Raw genomic sequence first — 17,488 nt, 5'->3', positions numbered from 1 at the left:
TTTAATTGTCGGGGGAAGCATGCGTTTGCCTTACGACGGATGAAGAGTTGTCCATCTTGTCTTTGTTCCTTTTAGAACCTCTCAAGTTGTTGGGAAAACACAGAGACTGTTTGTGCACCGACTGCGTTTCAATTTTTACCCAAAAACATAATATTTATCTCATTATTATAACATATATTCTTAATACAAATTTAATTTATTATGTTAAACTAGGATATATAACCCCAAATTTAATTTTGATGTAATTACAATCTAAACTATTTTTGTTGTGCAGAAAATTTAACATAAATAATCGACATCAGAAAAATTTCAATAATTAAAGTGAAGATCATATATGCATGAAGTATCCTATTGTTGAAGAAAATAAGAATGAGTTAGATTTGATGGTCAAGTTATTTTATATTTGGTGTCCAAATTTATTTGAGGTCTAAAACTACTTGAAATTTAAGATTACTTAAAGTCTAAGTTTACTTGAAATTCAACAAGTCCAAAATTATATCAGTTAGTTTAGAATTTTTTCTGTATAATTAGTATTAGTTTCAATAAGTTAAGAGAGCTTTTATTTATTTACATACTTTTACTCACTCTAAAAATTTATAGTCATGCACGAAAATAAGAATCACAAATCCATAGAAGTATTAAGAGATTCCATTTTTCTTTCGGTCATTTTTAATTTTTTTTCTTTCTATTATTTAAATTTTGTCATTTTTATTCAAATATTTGTCAATTTTTACATATTTTAGTACAAATCTTATAATTTTTAATTTATTATTTTTTACATTTATTATTTCTTACTTCTTACTTTCTATAATTATTTTTTTTTTATTTTTATTGGGCACAATTTCTAAATCTTAAGAACAATCTAAAAAAAAAGTTGTGTTTGCTCCTTAAATTGAAATTTTGATACAAGTTGAATTGATGTCTCTTATCAAAATTAAAAAAGTAAAATCCAGACAAAATAATTTTATACAGTCGTATAATTATATTTATTATTTTAGATAACTATTCACGTAGTCAATAAAAATAATTGTTATTTTAACGATATAATATTACATAATTAAATATACGTGTAAAATTATTTTACACTGATAGTATATTAAAATTAAATTCATATCACCCTTGCATTTATACCGAATATATTAATATTTTAACAATATATAAAAAATGTTAACAAAAAGAGTCATGACTCAATAAAGATCCAAATGAACAAAAAGAATTTTCTTGGCATGCAATTATATTTTAAGTCATTTATTATGGTAATATAATTACTATAGTATTTAAAAAAATATTGTTAAAATTAAAGTAATATTTTTTATGATTAATAAATATTGTTTAAAAAAAGAACAATGCTAGGGGGCCAGTAATTTTTGTGATTGTTAGCCATCAACTAGCCATCAATGATGATTTGATGGTGTGAGATTGGTGTGAAATTTCATCCAATGGCTCACCTTCCTCTGCTGGTTACATGCTGGCCAAAATTTAATAAAACTGCTGCCCCTAGACTTTTCCTTAAAAAAATACTACTAAAATACAAAAAATAAATTTTAATTTTAAAACACTTACACAGTGGTGATCTCGTTGTTCGATCAGAGAGTGTAATGGCGGAATTGGATGCTGCTGACTGCTGAGCCAAAAAAACAAAAAACGGAGCAGGTTGAAATGGCAGAGGAAGCGTGCCCTTGCCTTGTTACTGAGAAAGAGTTGTTCGTGATCAAACTAAGCAATTTAAAGAAAGAAGAAGATGATATCAAAGATTGGACTTGTTTGCCTCCACCAATGTTCGAGTTCTCTTTGCCACTTCCAAAGCGTGATTTGTGTCCTTTCGAGTTCAACTCCAAGATCTATATGGCGGTGTCCAGGTCAAAATCCGGCTCCAGGCCAATCTACGAATTTAAATTTGAGGAGCGCAGTATTCTGCCTCCGGAATCACTGGATGGTGTACCCCGCCCCTCTTTACAAGTCATTCATCGCAAACACGCCAGGCTCGGGCGATGTTTACGTCTATAAAAATTCTGGATTTTACGTTCTTTGTTTTGATTCTAGAGTTTGGAAAGAGTTAAACCCTCCTCCGAACTACAGCCAGCTAGGTGAAGACTTTGTCAATGTTCGTCCTCCACAACACCCTGTTTGGCCCACTTCGACCCCATAAGGGAGTCTTGGACGGTTGAGCCCGACGCTGATAAGTGATAACAATCTTTCGAACTTCATAGATGGTAGGTTCAGTCCTGAAATTGACCCCTATCGTACTACTTTCCCCCCACAAATTTCTGTGCCCCTTCTGAGTCTCGGCAGCAGCAACAACTACACTAACTACACGGTTTGCCTTACGCATGAGTGTGAGGTACCTCCTCTCAAGACACCTTTGGAGAGGGTGTTTGCCATTCTGGTTAACCACCAGAATGGCCGTGTCGCATTATATCAATACCTTGATGTGTGTTTAGAGGGTATTCAACCCAGGATTAATTACGGGGCCAGATTCAATCTTGTTGACCTTGGCAACGGGAAGCTGTGTGCAATGCTCTATTATTGGGAATTGGATTCCGAACCCGAATCAGGGGCGCTCTGCTTCTCAGTTTCACGCTGTCCGTGTCGAAGGACTTTACTGCACTGCAACTTGACAGTGGTGCTCCTCCCATGGAGCGAGATTTCTTAGAAGTGACTGTCCATCGGAAGTGTGCCCATGCCATGAAGAACTGGAAAGCATCTTATTATATCCACGCCTTTGTTTGGCCACTTACTAAGGGTGGAAGGTTTAATCATAGAACAAATATTGCATTACTTTTCTTAATAACATTTCTTGTTATTTTCTATCGCTTTTTATCGTCATTTGTCATTTTTAATAGGATCATGAATGAACAATAAATTAAATATTAGTGTTTGAGGATTATGATCTTGCTTAAATTATGTTTATATTCTCTTTAGCTTAAAATTACTTGTGCTTTTTGAGATATTTGCACTATCGCTGCCAGATTCACTCGTCTTAGTGAATTAAGAATAGAGAAAATTTAAGGGCCAGCAACTTTTGTGTTTTGTAATCAGCATTTAACCATAAAAAAAGTGAATGATCTTTTACCATTGGATGTAATTTCACACCACTAAAAATATTATTAATGGTTACAAAACACGAAAGTTGTTAACTACTAGCACTCCTCTTAGCCCCTTAACACTCCTCTTCAGAATAAGTGATGACAAAAATAAGTGATGACATCTTGCTTATGCTTTTTGAGATATCATGGGTTTCATTTTATGTTGTTAATATAAATAAGTGATCATCCTACTTGAATTAACAAGTCATTGTTTTTTTTTTTGAAATAAAAAATTCAATACAACAAGGTGGAGCATCAACATCTCAACAAAAGGTACTAAACTGGTCAAATAAACTAATTCCTAATCATCTTTGACAAAAGCCATCAACAACTCAAAAGATCAAATATCACTCCACTCTTTGTAACTCTTAATCGACCTGTTAACTACTTCTGTAACACCTGATTTTTTATTTCTGAAAATTCTGTCATTCCTTTTCAACCAAGTGCTCCAAATGATAACAATAAAACCAAACTCAACAATATTCTATTAATTTGACTCCACGATGGACTCCCTAAACCAAACTCACCAATATTCTAGATTTTACTTCTGCACCATGCTCTTGATTGGTTGTCATGATTTAATTTTGAGATAAGGTAGCAGCACAACTTATCATGTCTCTTTTTCATTTTCAGTTAACATTTATGTATAAACTTTTTAGATTTCAATTTAGTACTTAGGAAATAAATTTACTTTACAAAATTTATTAGCATGATGAGTTAATTTCGTCAATTGAATGTTACTACTTACTAGTTGTGAAGTGCCCGCCCACTTGATTCAGTGGCAAACATATTGTGGTACCTATGTAGTTCAGAATTTACTTACTAAAAAATTTCAGTTAATTCACCTTGTTTGGGTATACTATACCCACTAGTTTAGGGAAGTAGATTCTTGTATGCAAATATTTTATATAACACTTTTAGAATCCACATAGTATATCAAATTTTTAAATTGCTTTTAGAATTTTGACGGCATAAGTAAAAATTTCTAAGATCCTCTTCAAGGTTGCCTCCGGCATCGCTGCCAAGGTTGGTGTCACTCACAGTTTCAAAATTGTCGGAGGCGGTGTTGTTGGAGGGTATTTGCGTTTTGATCTGAAGTATCTTGCTGCTCTATCACCACCACCATTGTATTCCTCAGTCCTCTGTGATGATGTCTGTATGCTATTCTCATTTTTTTTAGTAAAATTATGTTTTTTTTTTCTCTTTAAATTCAACATTTTAAGTTTTTAACTTAAAATTAATTGAATAAGAAAAAAAGTTTACATTTTGATATTTTTATTCATATTAATTTATGAATGATCAACTTTCAGTGCTTTCTATTCAAAATACATAATGAATTTCAAATAATAAATTGAATTTATAGTCCGCACCTCTTATTTCTAAACCATTTTCAACAACATATGAATAAAGAAAAAAAATAGTCTAGAATTTCACATAAAGTTAGAAGAGTTAATACTCAATTTGGGTTCTGAAATTTTAATTGCTTCTTAGTTCCTAAACTTTACAAAAGTGACTCACATTTTAAAGGTGACTCACATTAGTCTTGAAACGATTTTTGGCACAAATACATTAATGAAGCAATGCCATAAATAACCAAATGTCATGCTGAAACTTGTAATACAATGCCGTTTTGATTTTGACGCTCTACCCAAAAAGGACGTCGGATCACTTGCCTTAGAAAATAAAATTTCAATAAATATCACTTCCGATGTTTTTTTGAGCTATTTAAGTGTTAAAAAATGAATGACATCATTTTACAGAATCCAATATAACATCCGCCACGTTAACATTCCGTTAATATTTGTGCGTCGAAAATTATCCTAAGAACTAACATGAATCACATTCACAAAGTTTAGGAAATAAATAGAGACAATTGAAATTTTAGGAAATAATTCGTGTGCAAGTTGAGAGAATAAATTGAGTATTATCTCAAAAATACCGAAGGCAAGAAACCTTTTTGTCTATACAAGAAATCAGCACTATAGCGTGAATATCATTCTCTCGTATGGTACAATAATTTAGTTCACTCTCCACACCCGTTGCATTAATCCGTGTCAAAACGACCTATCACTTTCCCCCCCCTCAAGGTAAATAAGTTGTGGACCAGCCGAAAACCCATGGCATATAATAGTTCACCACTTCTTATCTATTATGATAAAGGGCAACAGAAAAGGGTGTAAGCCAATCATTCATTGCGGATCGAATAGTACTTCTCCCAGAGAGTTTGTGATTTCGATATTTCATTCATAAGGTTCTTGAACTTGACACTGCAGTCTCCCCCACTGTAAAAACAAAGAAAAGATATTAACTCTCACAGACAGGAAAGGAGGAAGAAAAACTTACAAATAAACAGACTCAACAAAATATAATTTTTTTTTTAAAAAAAAAGTGCAGCTATGAAAAGAGACTAAATTTGCATTGTTCTACGAACTAATCATGGGAGAGCACCTAACGCAACCAAGGCAGAATATTATGTGCATCCATTTATTAATCTTACGGTTGCATCACTAACAGAATCGAACCATATCTGAAAGAGGCATCATATGGAAAGACAGATCAAATACAAACCTAATACGATTCAACGAAGCAATGGCTCGAAGCGCGCTTCGAATCATGTCTTCATTACGATCAACTTCTTGCTTGACAGCATCTTGTTTAGGCTTAAAATTAATGGTCTTCTGAAGAGGATCCACCAATGAATCTAACACTGAAAGGTAACATCAAAATTAGAAAACGAACTTCAATACGGAAAATTCTTAATACTTAAACAGAGACTGTTAAGAACCTGCCAAGACTGCAGAAGGACACTTATCAGCTAGCTTTGAGAGTATGAGATGGCAAGGCATTTTAACATCATAATGATCTGAAAAATACAAGATTGTTATCCTTCAAATTACAGATATATTAATAAGTATTGAAAAAGAATAAAGGGAGGCAGGATCCTCAACCCCTAAAGTATTACCTAGTTCATCAGATTTAATAATAGCTATGAAATAAATTTACCATGGTTAACATTGCCTAAGCTTTAGTAAGAAACATACAAATCTAGTCCTCTGGTACATCAATGAAAATCATGCTCTAGTACATTGACATTCAATTTGTGCAAACATACTAGGAAAAATGGATTAAGGGGATAGTTAAATATCTTAAAGCTAATATAAAGGAAAGTGTCAACATGAAATAAAAATGTTGAGAATCTAAATATTAGATCGTTGTATCAGAATCATCTAACTCGCATGCATGACAAAAGGTTATAACAAAATCTCACCATCCAACCCAGACTTCAGATAAGGAACAATGAATGATGAGGGGTTCACTTGATCAAGACAACTATCCAATAATGTGTCCACGCATTCGAACGCTGCCTTCCTCAATTCAAGTCCGTCGTCCACAATATGCTTGAAAGGGCCAAGATCAACTGTCCGTATCAGCTCTTGCTGTGAAACATACATTATAAAAATAAGACCAACTTCACTAATATGAGATTCTACGTTGTTAAAAGTAGGCTATGAAATTCAAATGTCATTACAAATTATATGAAAATTACTGTAAATGACCCATCACGGGAAAGATGAATGCAGGTGCATATCATAATGTCATGCTGAATTCTAAAAACTCTCATGTGGCGAAAAACAAATCAGGTTACCTTAACAATTGTCTGATCATAGAGAAGAGGCAACAGATCAGGAAGAAGACCTTTGATGAGGTTCGGCTTATTGTGTGCAAATGTGCTTAAAGCCAGGACAGCAGCTCGTCTAACATGCTGCATGGTCATAAGAACAATCAGTGTGACAAGATTTAAATCTAATAAGCTGCCAGTAAACCAGAGGGGAGTGGTGTTAAACTCACTCTGTCATTATCCTTGATAAGCATCAGAAATGATGATATCTCGGGGTATATGATCTCGTCTATCTTCTCAGGACGTTCCACTATAGAGTACTTTACAGCAATGACAACAGTAGCTCGGATAAAAGCAGCTGGGCTGGTTGTTCTTACCTAAAGAAATTTCAAAACACAAAGATATCCATCATATATAACTTGCAAGTCAAACGCATGAATACAGCATACCAACAGAAAATTCAGCTACCTTGAGTGCAGGAACAAGTTTTGCAGGTTCAATAAGTGCAATTTTTCCCAAACACTCAGCCACCACATTGCGCACCCCTTCTTCCTCACTTTCACAGTGGTTGAAGAGTAAATTAAGTATTTTCTCAACACTCGACTCTTGAAACTCTGCTTTATCAACAGATTGTCTCACAATTACCTGGGTAAGAAAGGGCAATAGAATTGTATCTTCCATAAATATCTGCACGAAATCACAATCAAGGGGAAAAGATTTGTTCAAGGAAACACACCTCCTTCAAAGAATGAAGCAAGAGATACTGTTTCTTCTGCTGATTATCAATCTGATCCAAGATAAACGGCAAGTATTTTGGAAGGTTGCCAACAGCGATATTACCAAGAGCATAAGAGGCAGCAGACTTTATCTCTTCGAAAGGAGATTGGAAGGATTCAATGACAATATTTTCTATATGAGCATGTGCACCAAGATCCTTCCTCCTACCAATCTCTCCCAAACATAGAAGGGCAAGGTGCTGTTTAGCCTTTAAAATGGAAAATGAAAATATGATTAGTACACAAGGAAGTGCTGAAACAATCTGAAAGTAAGTCATGAGGATGTATAATGGGAAGTGTTGGGACAAATTCATTCTACAATATATTGAAAAGATATCCTGAAGTTATGGTATCTATTAAATTCCAGGGATAGCCTAAAATACTACTACAAATTTTAAGGATATCCTATCAGACTAGCCACGAAAAAATTTAAATAAATAAAATACAAAAAACAGCAATAAAGATTCAGCAGTCCATCATCCATATTTTAAACAAGATTTAATTGGGGAAGGCTGCAAAAGTAAGGAGACAGGGAGACAGATTATCAGCAAAACATTTGCTATGCAGCCGAAAAACTGGAGAACATACAGAGTTAGAACTGCTGTCATCCTTGAGAATGTCTGTCAGCATTTTCACTGTGGACGAACACTTTTGATCCCCAGCAGCAAGGCACAGAACAGCCACACATTGAGCTATTGAATGCAACGCTTGTTTGGCAATGCCACCTGACTGTGGTGAAGGCTTGGCGCTGGCAAGTAGTGACTCCAGCAGAGAATCAAAGCTAGTGTTTGCAGAATAGACTAAAGCAGCAAAAAAATTCTGTAAAGCCTGGAGCATTAAGAACAAGAAAACATAAGCATGCATAGATTTTATGATATTAAAAATGGGTAAAACATTAACCATATCAATCAATCAATGTAGAATACCAAAAGGGCTTGCCCCTGCAGCAAGGAGCTTTTAATTAATGTCAGAGCTTGAGGAAGAACTTTGTTTCGGACAGCCAGACCAACACTAGGACTGGACCTCTTGTCACTCATTAACGTGCAGCAGAGTTCAAGGGCAAGAGCTGTCATATGTAAATCAGAATCACTGTAACACAGGCAACAAAAGTTCAGGCAGGAAAAATTACTGGGTCAATCAATCCTGATCATCACTGCCAATTAACATAAGGGTAGATCAGTAGACAAACCTAATTAGTCCCGAGAGTTCTACAATAATAACTTCATATGCAGAAGAACCAATCTTATCACCATATGCAACTATAAGTGAATTTAAGGTTCCTAAGGTTGCCTGCCTTAGTGCTCGATTAGCCTGTTTTGCAAACCAGCAAATCAAAGATTATTATATTATATTGGACCCTTTCTAGCAGGAATAAGTAACAACAAAAAATAAGCTTTACATACCACCACAAAAAATTCCAAGTAAACACTACTCAAGGTAATAAATAATAATACAGATCATTATGGTGAGAATTACATACTTTCCGTAGAAATGCAGTCAACTCTGCTATTACATGCTCCAGAACACATGACAGATCCACCCGAAGTGGAGAAGCAGCAATGACAGCAAATGCCTGCTCAATAAACCATGACATTATAAAAATATATTAAAAATAAATCAGCAAGAAGAAAAATATTTGATTTCTATCATGTTTACAGCAGAACGTCTATGAGCAGAAAAGGAATATAGCCATCTGAAGTTACATACAACCCCCTGCTACTATAGTTGGTTAGGATCACCAAGTCCCCAATTTGATTCGGGTCTACTACCCATATCAGTCCACTGAGAGTTAACTGTTCACTTTACATAAAGAAAATTTCAAGTGCTTCAGAATGGCAATTTTAAGCAAAGCAATTAATTGTTACAGAGAAATGGGGGTAGAATACAAAGATTCCCGAAACTTAATTACAAAATATAAAGGGCAGCCATTGCCCAAGCATCTTGTGTTATGTAAGGTCTGGGAAAGAGCTGCGCCCAAAGGTTATATAACGTTGAATATTTAGCACATCAGGTATGCTACATACAAGTAATCATAATGATTTCATTGACCTTTCCACTTCCCTTGTGAAGGAATTCCCTTATTACCATACTATTTAAAGTTTTATCTATATCACAACTTGCAAGTCATAGAAATTCCTTGAATTTTAAAGCTCAAAATTCAACTGACCAACCTTGACAGCTGTAAGACGAGTAATCTCATTTCCCATTCGATCAACAAGTACAGGAAGGCATGCTGGTAGTTCTTCATTTAGATGATCACCAAATGTTGACACAATGAGGCCAATGCAGGAGATAGCACACTCCTTAACCTCCTGATGAGAGAGAGAGACAGAGAATCAAGCATGACAAAAATTTAAAAGAAATCTTCAACAAATTATCATACTAACCTGATCCTGATCTTGGTTTATTAAGCGCGACATAATGGCATTATAAATGGGATGGACGTACGGTCTGAAATCAAATCCAGATCCCTACACCACAATTTCATTTCAATTAGGAATAGGTCTGACACTATTTCTCAGCCCAAAGATGGTACACACAAATACCTCAATGCTTGGGCGGACAACACGGACGAGTTCTCCGCATACCCTCAAGGCCTCGGCAGTGACCTTATAATATCGCTCACCAACAGCTGATAGAACAGGAGCAGAAAGAGCCTAGTAACAGGAACAGAAATTTAATAAAGCATGTATGCTGCCATTTGTCATGCGTAGAGTCATAGACATTAACATAACATTCACGTTACTGCCCTTTAGTGAAATATTTCGACAGGCAAAGTAAAAAACAATAGAAGTGTGTAAAGGAACAGCTATATAAAAGCTTCGGATGTTGATAACCAAAAAACGGATTTCATAGTTGACACAATCCTTGTATGAAACCCACTATGGTCAAATACGGAGAAAGACTTAAATTTCAAATGCTACTGACAACATAAACATGGCCAAATCAGTTATAGGAAAGAATGCCAATAACCCACTCCTAGGCAACATGGATACCTAAATTATGACATGAAAGAAATGTTTCGACCAAAATGCTTGAGGATCATTCTATAAGTAACAATCCGAGAAATGGCAAAATTATAACTTTAGTCAATGGAAACAATTTTTTCTATATAAAGCAGAAAAATAGTTAACTATAAACAGTAAGTTAAAACCAATATATATATATGTATCAGTAAAACTCGTATAAGAGGGAAATACAACAATAGTGTTTTAAAGATAATCATTAGCAAATTTATCATACACCAGCAGTCCAGCACTGATGCAGCAATCAAACCCAGAGGAAAGCATAAACTGAACAAAAAAAAACTTGCTGTTACCTTAATATATGGGTGGAAAACATCAGGAGAGTGTGAAGATAAAACCAATCTTGTAAATACGAGAGCTTCAATCTTCAAATTTGATGTAGATGATTTGTCCTGGAATGCAAAAAATAAAAATAAAATAAGAGAAAGAGAGTTTAAAGGACCAAATGACAAGAGAAAAACTATATACAAGAGCTAAAGCAATCGAAAGAAGAGCTATGTATGAAGCATAGACTTTCAATCTCAATAAAAACACATTAGATTAAAATAATTACAACCAAAGGCAATATGATGTACATTTAATGCTTTTTCGATTCCTGGAATGAGTGACCCAATATGGTCTGCAAGACAGTCTGGCAAGACAACCACCAGTTCTTTCAGAACAGAAAACGCACCAACCTACATACACAAGTAAACTACGCTTAAAATCTAGTGAGTGTTTTAATCATATATCAACTTTTAATGACTATTACCTTTGTCTTGATAGATTTCTCACGCAACTGCCTATTTATAGATTTGACGATCTTTGAAACTTCTTGCTTCAACAACCATCTAGGACTGCATTTCAGGCAAGAACAATTCAATAAATGTGACACCATATGAGGTAAATGCAAAAACTGGCTTATCACTTAACAACAGGAAAAGCTAGAATGATAGTGGATGAAGATAGTGCTGCTGATAAAGCATATCAACCCATATTAAAATTGTGACAAAATCATAAAACTAAACAACACAATGCATGTGCACACTCAGATCATGTGGATATAGAAAAACCAGGAAGATTACCGTGTATTTTATTATCAGACAGCTGTTTTCAGATACAAATCTTGTAGAATTCCCATTTCAGTAAAAGCAGCAGTTAAGAATATTGATAGAACATCGTTTGAGAAAATATTTTCTAAAAATGTGTCGAAGTGCACAACTAATTCATGCAGAAATCAGAATCAAACATTCTGAATGAATTACTGGCAATTCACTGAATCAAGTTTTCACCATCCAAAGAAATAAAAAGATAACTAGACAGAGTTATTTGGAATAAAAATCATAAGCTTGACTTGCCTCGTTTCATTTGCATCAATCTGCCCTTTAGTTACATTGCCAGTTTGACGCAAGAGCTCAATGAAAGTATTAAATACATCCATCTGCAATATATCCATGTCATATAAGCAACTTGGTTTCGTTAAATAATAAGTAATAATAATACTCAATTTGAGACCAACCTTGACATTTTCTTCTCTCTCTTTAAATCTGTCGATCAATTTGGGACAAGCCTGTAGAACAGAAGAGTCTAAAATTAGGCAACCATTCAAGTGATAAGATATTATAAAAGGTGGGTAAAAGTTATGTACACAAAAGCATGTAAACATAATTTTTCTCTCTCCCCCCACCCCCTTTTTTAATGAAAATATTAAATGTTATTGGAAGGAAATAACGATAAAAGCATATATCTCATAAAGGTAATATATGAACATCATTATTGCATTCTCAAATATTGAGAAGAACCAATAATATATGAACTAGAAACTGATAGCAACTTTACCTCATCATATAGCTTTGAAAGCATTTCAGGGCGAGAAACAATCAATGCTGCTAGGCATTTGGCTGCTGCTCTTCGAACTTTCCAGCTAACATCTTCATCATCTGTATATTCATTTGCACTCTCACTGCAAAAGAAACAATATATTCAACATAATATACAAGAACAACATGCAACCATGAACTCCTGTCCATACAAGCAGCCAAGAGAACAAAAAACAAAAGTCACATACTCATCCTCCTCCTCTTCATGACCTTCATCGTCAGTATCCTCCTCCATATTGTCAGTGAAGTTTGGATCATAGCTTAGATATTCTAGCGTCAAACGTAGAATTTCATCACAATACAAGGAAATATCCCTTGGGCACCTTAAGAGAAAGCTTTCTAATGCCTGCAGTAACATTTTATTATTGAGCCCAAAGCAAATATCTTACAGTATAAAAACAACAAATATGTTACACACAAAGCTCTTCATCATTGTAAAGCTTCTGATAACAAACATAGCACCTGCAAGCTATACTCACGAAGCTCTTCGTCATTTTCTGATGCATTAATACAGTAATTAATAAGAACTGGGACTGTGTCTCCAAGATGGGACCCAAAACGGTAGCCAACAGCACGACTGAAACAAGGAGAAAGTGATTTCATTTTAACAGAAAAGAGAACTGAAGCAGAAATGAGGGAAGATGAAAGTTATTGCCCACCTCAAAGCACCAATCATCTGTATATTTGTACGGGTCATTTCAGACTTAGCAACTTTACTTTTCAAGTTAGTAACAACTTCAATTGTTGCTTTCGCTAGTAAATCATCTGACAAGCTTGAAGAAAGAGATGCTGAAGAGAAGAAAATTAAATTGTTAAGTATAACAGACTTTAATTTCAATGACAATATTGAATAATCAAATAGTAGCAGTGGTCCAAGGTAATTACATGTATTAGATCCATAAAATTAGTGGTCCATTCAAGAAAGGAAGGGGAAAGAACACCATTTCAGTCAAGAGAAATTAAGAACTTTTCTGGAGATCATCATTAGTTTTCTTCTCGCGTCCTTTTTTTATCATAATGTTGCATGTGAGCAATCATTTACTTATATTTTAATTTTCCTTACCAAAACTAATGCTCATGGATAGCTAAACGCTCTCGGTGTTTGCTTACCAAAATATCATCCAGGCCGAAGGCCCTTTGTCAGATTTTTAAAACCAAATCAATTTTGATGTCCAAATTGATACAAAAGCCAGTTTGCAACAAAACACAACATGGTATGGGTGTGTTTGTTCAAACATCAAAAGCTTTTTGAGCTACTTTTTCTAGCTTGATAGTTTTAGGGTTTAGGGAACATTTGCTTCAATATTACCATCTTAAATTATGCAAGTCTAATGACCAAAAAAAAAAGCAATTTTTTTTTAAATAAAAAAGGAGAAGTGAGTGCGCTTGCAAGAAAAAGCAACATCGAAATTCCACTAAATTTTCAATGAAAAATAAAAAGCCAAAATTTCAGGTTAGTCTTACCAATGCATGCCACAGTCTTCTTGCGAACACTAGCTTGATTGGAACCCAACTGAGAAAGCAGGGAACTTAATAACAGCTCATGATCAGATGCCATTAGATTCCCAAATTTATGAAGGACATCACATAAAATATCCAAGCATTCACATTTAATCTCTGTGCCCATCTGCAGAATAAGGTGGAGATTTCAAAAAGGCATGTTACTTGGAAAACACTAATTAAAGAGTTCATAAATCACAATTAGCAGTTTCACATTTATGCATATAGTTCATGTTACACCATAAACCTTGGAAGTTGCAGGGCTAATAATATAAACTGAAAAAACAACCCAAAGTTGCCCGTAGCCATATATAATAATAAGGGAGGAGGAAAAAAGTCACATGACATTTTTCAAAAATAAAATGAATCTATGAAAAATAAAATTTCTGACATCATAAATAGAAGCAAAGAAAAACGGAGTGTTACTTAGCCACAGTAAAGGATGTGCAAATAAATATCGATTGAAACACTTACGTCTAAATATTAAAAAATGAAATGGCTCCTTCATAAGTACGAAATCAAATAAAATATATTTAAATATCTTTTATGTCTTAAACAACTATTGCCTAACAGGTACATATCAGATCAGATCAGAAGAAACTGATAATATAAACATAAAATCATCTACAAGTAGAAAATATCAACTCAGAGAGGCCTTAAGACCAAAAAAAGGTGGAACTTAATGAATGTGCCATTGGCCTCACGGGTACAGATGAGTTATTATTAAAATTGAAGGAACAGAGGTTTTAAGTATAACTAAGAACATACTGAGCCAGTAATTCCTTTTATCAGTTGTGGTGAGAGAGAATGAAGAATAGACTGGGCAAGAGACTGAGTAGAAACTTCAGCAACAATTGTTTTCAAAGCTATGCTGGCAATATCACGATGCTGATCCTTCCCATTTAGCAATTTATCACAGAGTTTTTCGGTCATTTCCACAACCCTTGCCTCGCTCACCTTCCTCACTAATGGAGCAAGACTGCAAATCTTTTATCAAGTTAGATTCATAAATATAATATTTAATACATTTCTGAAAAGTATCAAACTATCATTTATTTTTTATTTTCTCATTGTAACTTGAGCTCCCTACAACGAAGACCCTTGAACAAATCATTTTCTGCAACACTTGTGTTTGTAAAAACAACGGGGATTAACAAGCTGACTTTTCATTATAAGTCCTTAAAACTGTAGGCATGATTTTAGCTTCTGTAATAATAATAATAATACAGAAAAAGAGAATAGCAGAATGAGCAAAAAAATCCTACAAAATCTTTTAAATTATACTTAACTAACCTTTGAAAACAGCGGCATAAATCCATAACTGACGGTAGAAGACGAAATAACACTATTTGAAACATACATGCAAAGCAAAACTAAAATATACAAGTGAGCATAGAGAATTGCTGTACCATTTGACAGCCAGCCCAGAAACATCACCAGCTGCATCATCAAGCTGTTGTATGATGATATTTGTCAACTTCATCTCTAGATCAGTATCAGCCTTAAATGATGATTTCTGCAACTCATTAAGCAAGTCAGACGTGGCCATATATCTATAGTCCTTATCCTTTCCAGTCATCTACAAGAAAGAATTCAGAAAAAACCGAAAAAGAATCAATTAACATAAATAACTATATATAATGGCACCCATACTCTCAAGCTCATTCCAAAAAGAACAGAAAACTATGTACCTTCTCTAGTATGCCAGTTAGAGTTAAATTAGCCATGTTGCCAACACTGTGAATGTGTAATGCCAAGTCTCACAAAACAGCTGCAATCTGAGAAGGTGCGAAAACTTGATTTAGAAATACGTCGGATGAGTGTGACAATAAGTTGAAAGCATAAAGGAACGATTCTCCTAAATTCTAAAGAACATGGAATGCTTAAATGCTAACGACAGGGGTGGGATGCAGGAGTGAGCAGAGGCCATAGCGAGCGCAGAACAAAGAGATTTGGTAGAGAGATAGAGAAAGAGAACAGAACCTGAAAAGCAGAAAAGGGATGAAACCCTAAACGAAGCAAAGCAAGGAAAGTGCGAGCTGAGAATCCGGCACCGGCGAGGCAGAGAGAATGGAGAAAAAGGTGATGCGATTGCGATGGATCAGAATGGGAAACGGATTGGATTCAGGTCTTGTTTCACTCCGATTGGGCTGCACTCAACACTCCTCGCTACCCAGCTCTCACTCACACCACACTCTTCTACCTTTAAACCCTATTCATTTCATTTTTTATATATTACTACCTTTTTTTTAAATAGACTAACTACTAGAAATTTGTTTGGATAAATTTTTAAAAAAATAAAAATTTTTTATTTTTTTAAATTTAAATTATAAGAATAAACTTTTTTATTTCAATTAGAAAAAAAATTAAGTCTAACAATATCCAGTAAGCAACAGAGATGTAAATTTATTATTAATTTTTAATTTTCAAAGCAAAAAATAATTTTTTTCTTATAGTAGAAAAATAAAAAATTCCAAGAATATCTTAAAAATAAAAAATTGAAAATTTGTAGATTTTAAAATTAATTTAGTCAACTGTCGGGTGTAGCATTATTCGGTAAATAAAAAAATAACAAAAATATTTTTAAAAAATAAAAATTTTAAAAAAACTAAATTTCTTAATTTTGAATTTTTTAATTATACGATTAAATTTGTTTATTTAAATTAAAAAAATAAAAAAGTCCAGCAATATCAAGTAAACAAAAAATTAGTAAATTTATTATTTTTTTTAATTTTAAAACTAAAAAATAATTTTTTTATAATAGTATAAAAATGAATATTGGACAACTAAAATAAAATGTTTGTAGTATAATTTTGATATATTTGAAAGATAAAATCATGTGAAAAAAATTAATATAATTTATTATGATTTCTATTTTTTAATTTTATTCAAAATATTATAATTTTTATTTTGTTGATTTTAATTTATTTTCAGTTTAATCTGTTTCAAACTATTATTATTGAAGTTGAATTGATTTATAACCATTTAAATTTTAAATTTTATAATTTAAAAATTTGTGATTATTTTTTTCCAAAATTAAATTAGGATTTTTTGTTTAAATGAAATAAATATAAAATTTACAACAATACATAAAATATAACATAATTTTATAAATATATAATTGGCCACATCTTGAATATTAAGGGATTCCAAAAATTGAACAAATCTCATGTGCTGACAATATGTGTGAGAAGGGTTCTCAGTATTTGAGATAGATGCAAAAAATAGAATATAGACTTAGTAGATGAAATATGCACAATGCAAAAATGGATGGCTCAGATGCAGTCATTCATTTTTATTGTGTGATAAAAATATTTCATTTAAAATTTAGATGATTATAATTTAAATTAATAATTTAATTTAATTTAATAAAAACAAATCTATTTGTATAGTTGTATTAATTATTTATGAGCACTGCAAAATTAATTTAAAAAAATAATATTATCAAATTAAGTCATGCGCGTATAAAAATAATTTGACTACACTCTACGCACATACTTAATCTAATAACACTATTTTTTATGTTAGTATGATAAGATAGTATCTATACAATATAAAATTAATCTAATAATATTACACAATAATATCTAAAAGACAATAATTTTACTAAGTATAGTACTTT

The 17,488-nt window shown here is 33.2% G+C and overlaps 1 protein-coding gene across 2 annotated transcripts; it reads right to left on the bottom strand.

The window, feature by feature from the left end:
* Positions 1-4,937: 4,937 nt before the first annotated feature.
* On the bottom strand, positions 4,938-16,070 carry LOC107465609 (cullin-associated NEDD8-dissociated protein 1). Of its 2 annotated transcripts, XM_016084589.3 has the most exons (29): positions 15,850-16,070; positions 15,558-15,644; positions 15,276-15,445; positions 14,635-14,845; positions 13,831-13,993; positions 13,026-13,155; positions 12,829-12,943; positions 12,555-12,712; positions 12,326-12,449; positions 12,006-12,056; positions 11,845-11,927; positions 11,259-11,343; positions 11,083-11,184; positions 10,801-10,899; positions 10,028-10,138; positions 9,869-9,952; positions 9,653-9,793; positions 8,962-9,054; positions 8,671-8,792; positions 8,408-8,570; positions 8,070-8,309; positions 7,442-7,690; positions 7,174-7,350; positions 6,936-7,082; positions 6,733-6,849; positions 6,355-6,523; positions 5,872-5,949; positions 5,655-5,793; positions 4,938-5,368 (listed from the first exon to the last, which is right to left on the bottom strand). In XM_016084589.3, the coding sequence occupies exons 2-29, from the start codon at positions 15,591-15,593 to the stop codon at positions 5,272-5,274; spliced, it is 3,654 nt and encodes a 1,217-aa protein (XP_015940075.1). In that variant the 5' UTR covers positions 15,594-15,644; positions 15,850-16,070; the 3' UTR covers positions 4,938-5,271. The 2 variants fall into 2 exon arrangements, with proteins under 2 accessions (XP_015940075.1, XP_020982929.1); XM_021127270.2 differs by lacking the exons at positions 15,558-15,644; positions 15,850-16,070 and having other exon boundaries at positions 14,635-14,853; positions 15,276-15,425.
* Positions 16,071-17,488: the final 1,418 nt, after the last annotated feature.

The sequence above is a fragment of the Arachis duranensis genome, chromosome 1 (genome assembly GCF_000817695.3).
Source record: "Arachis duranensis cultivar V14167 chromosome 1, aradu.V14167.gnm2.J7QH, whole genome shotgun sequence".
NCBI classification, from domain to species: domain Eukaryota; kingdom Viridiplantae; phylum Streptophyta; class Magnoliopsida; order Fabales; family Fabaceae; genus Arachis; species Arachis duranensis.
The sequence above is the reverse complement of the archived record's forward strand: the minus strand, read 5'-3'. Positions and strand labels throughout refer to the sequence as shown.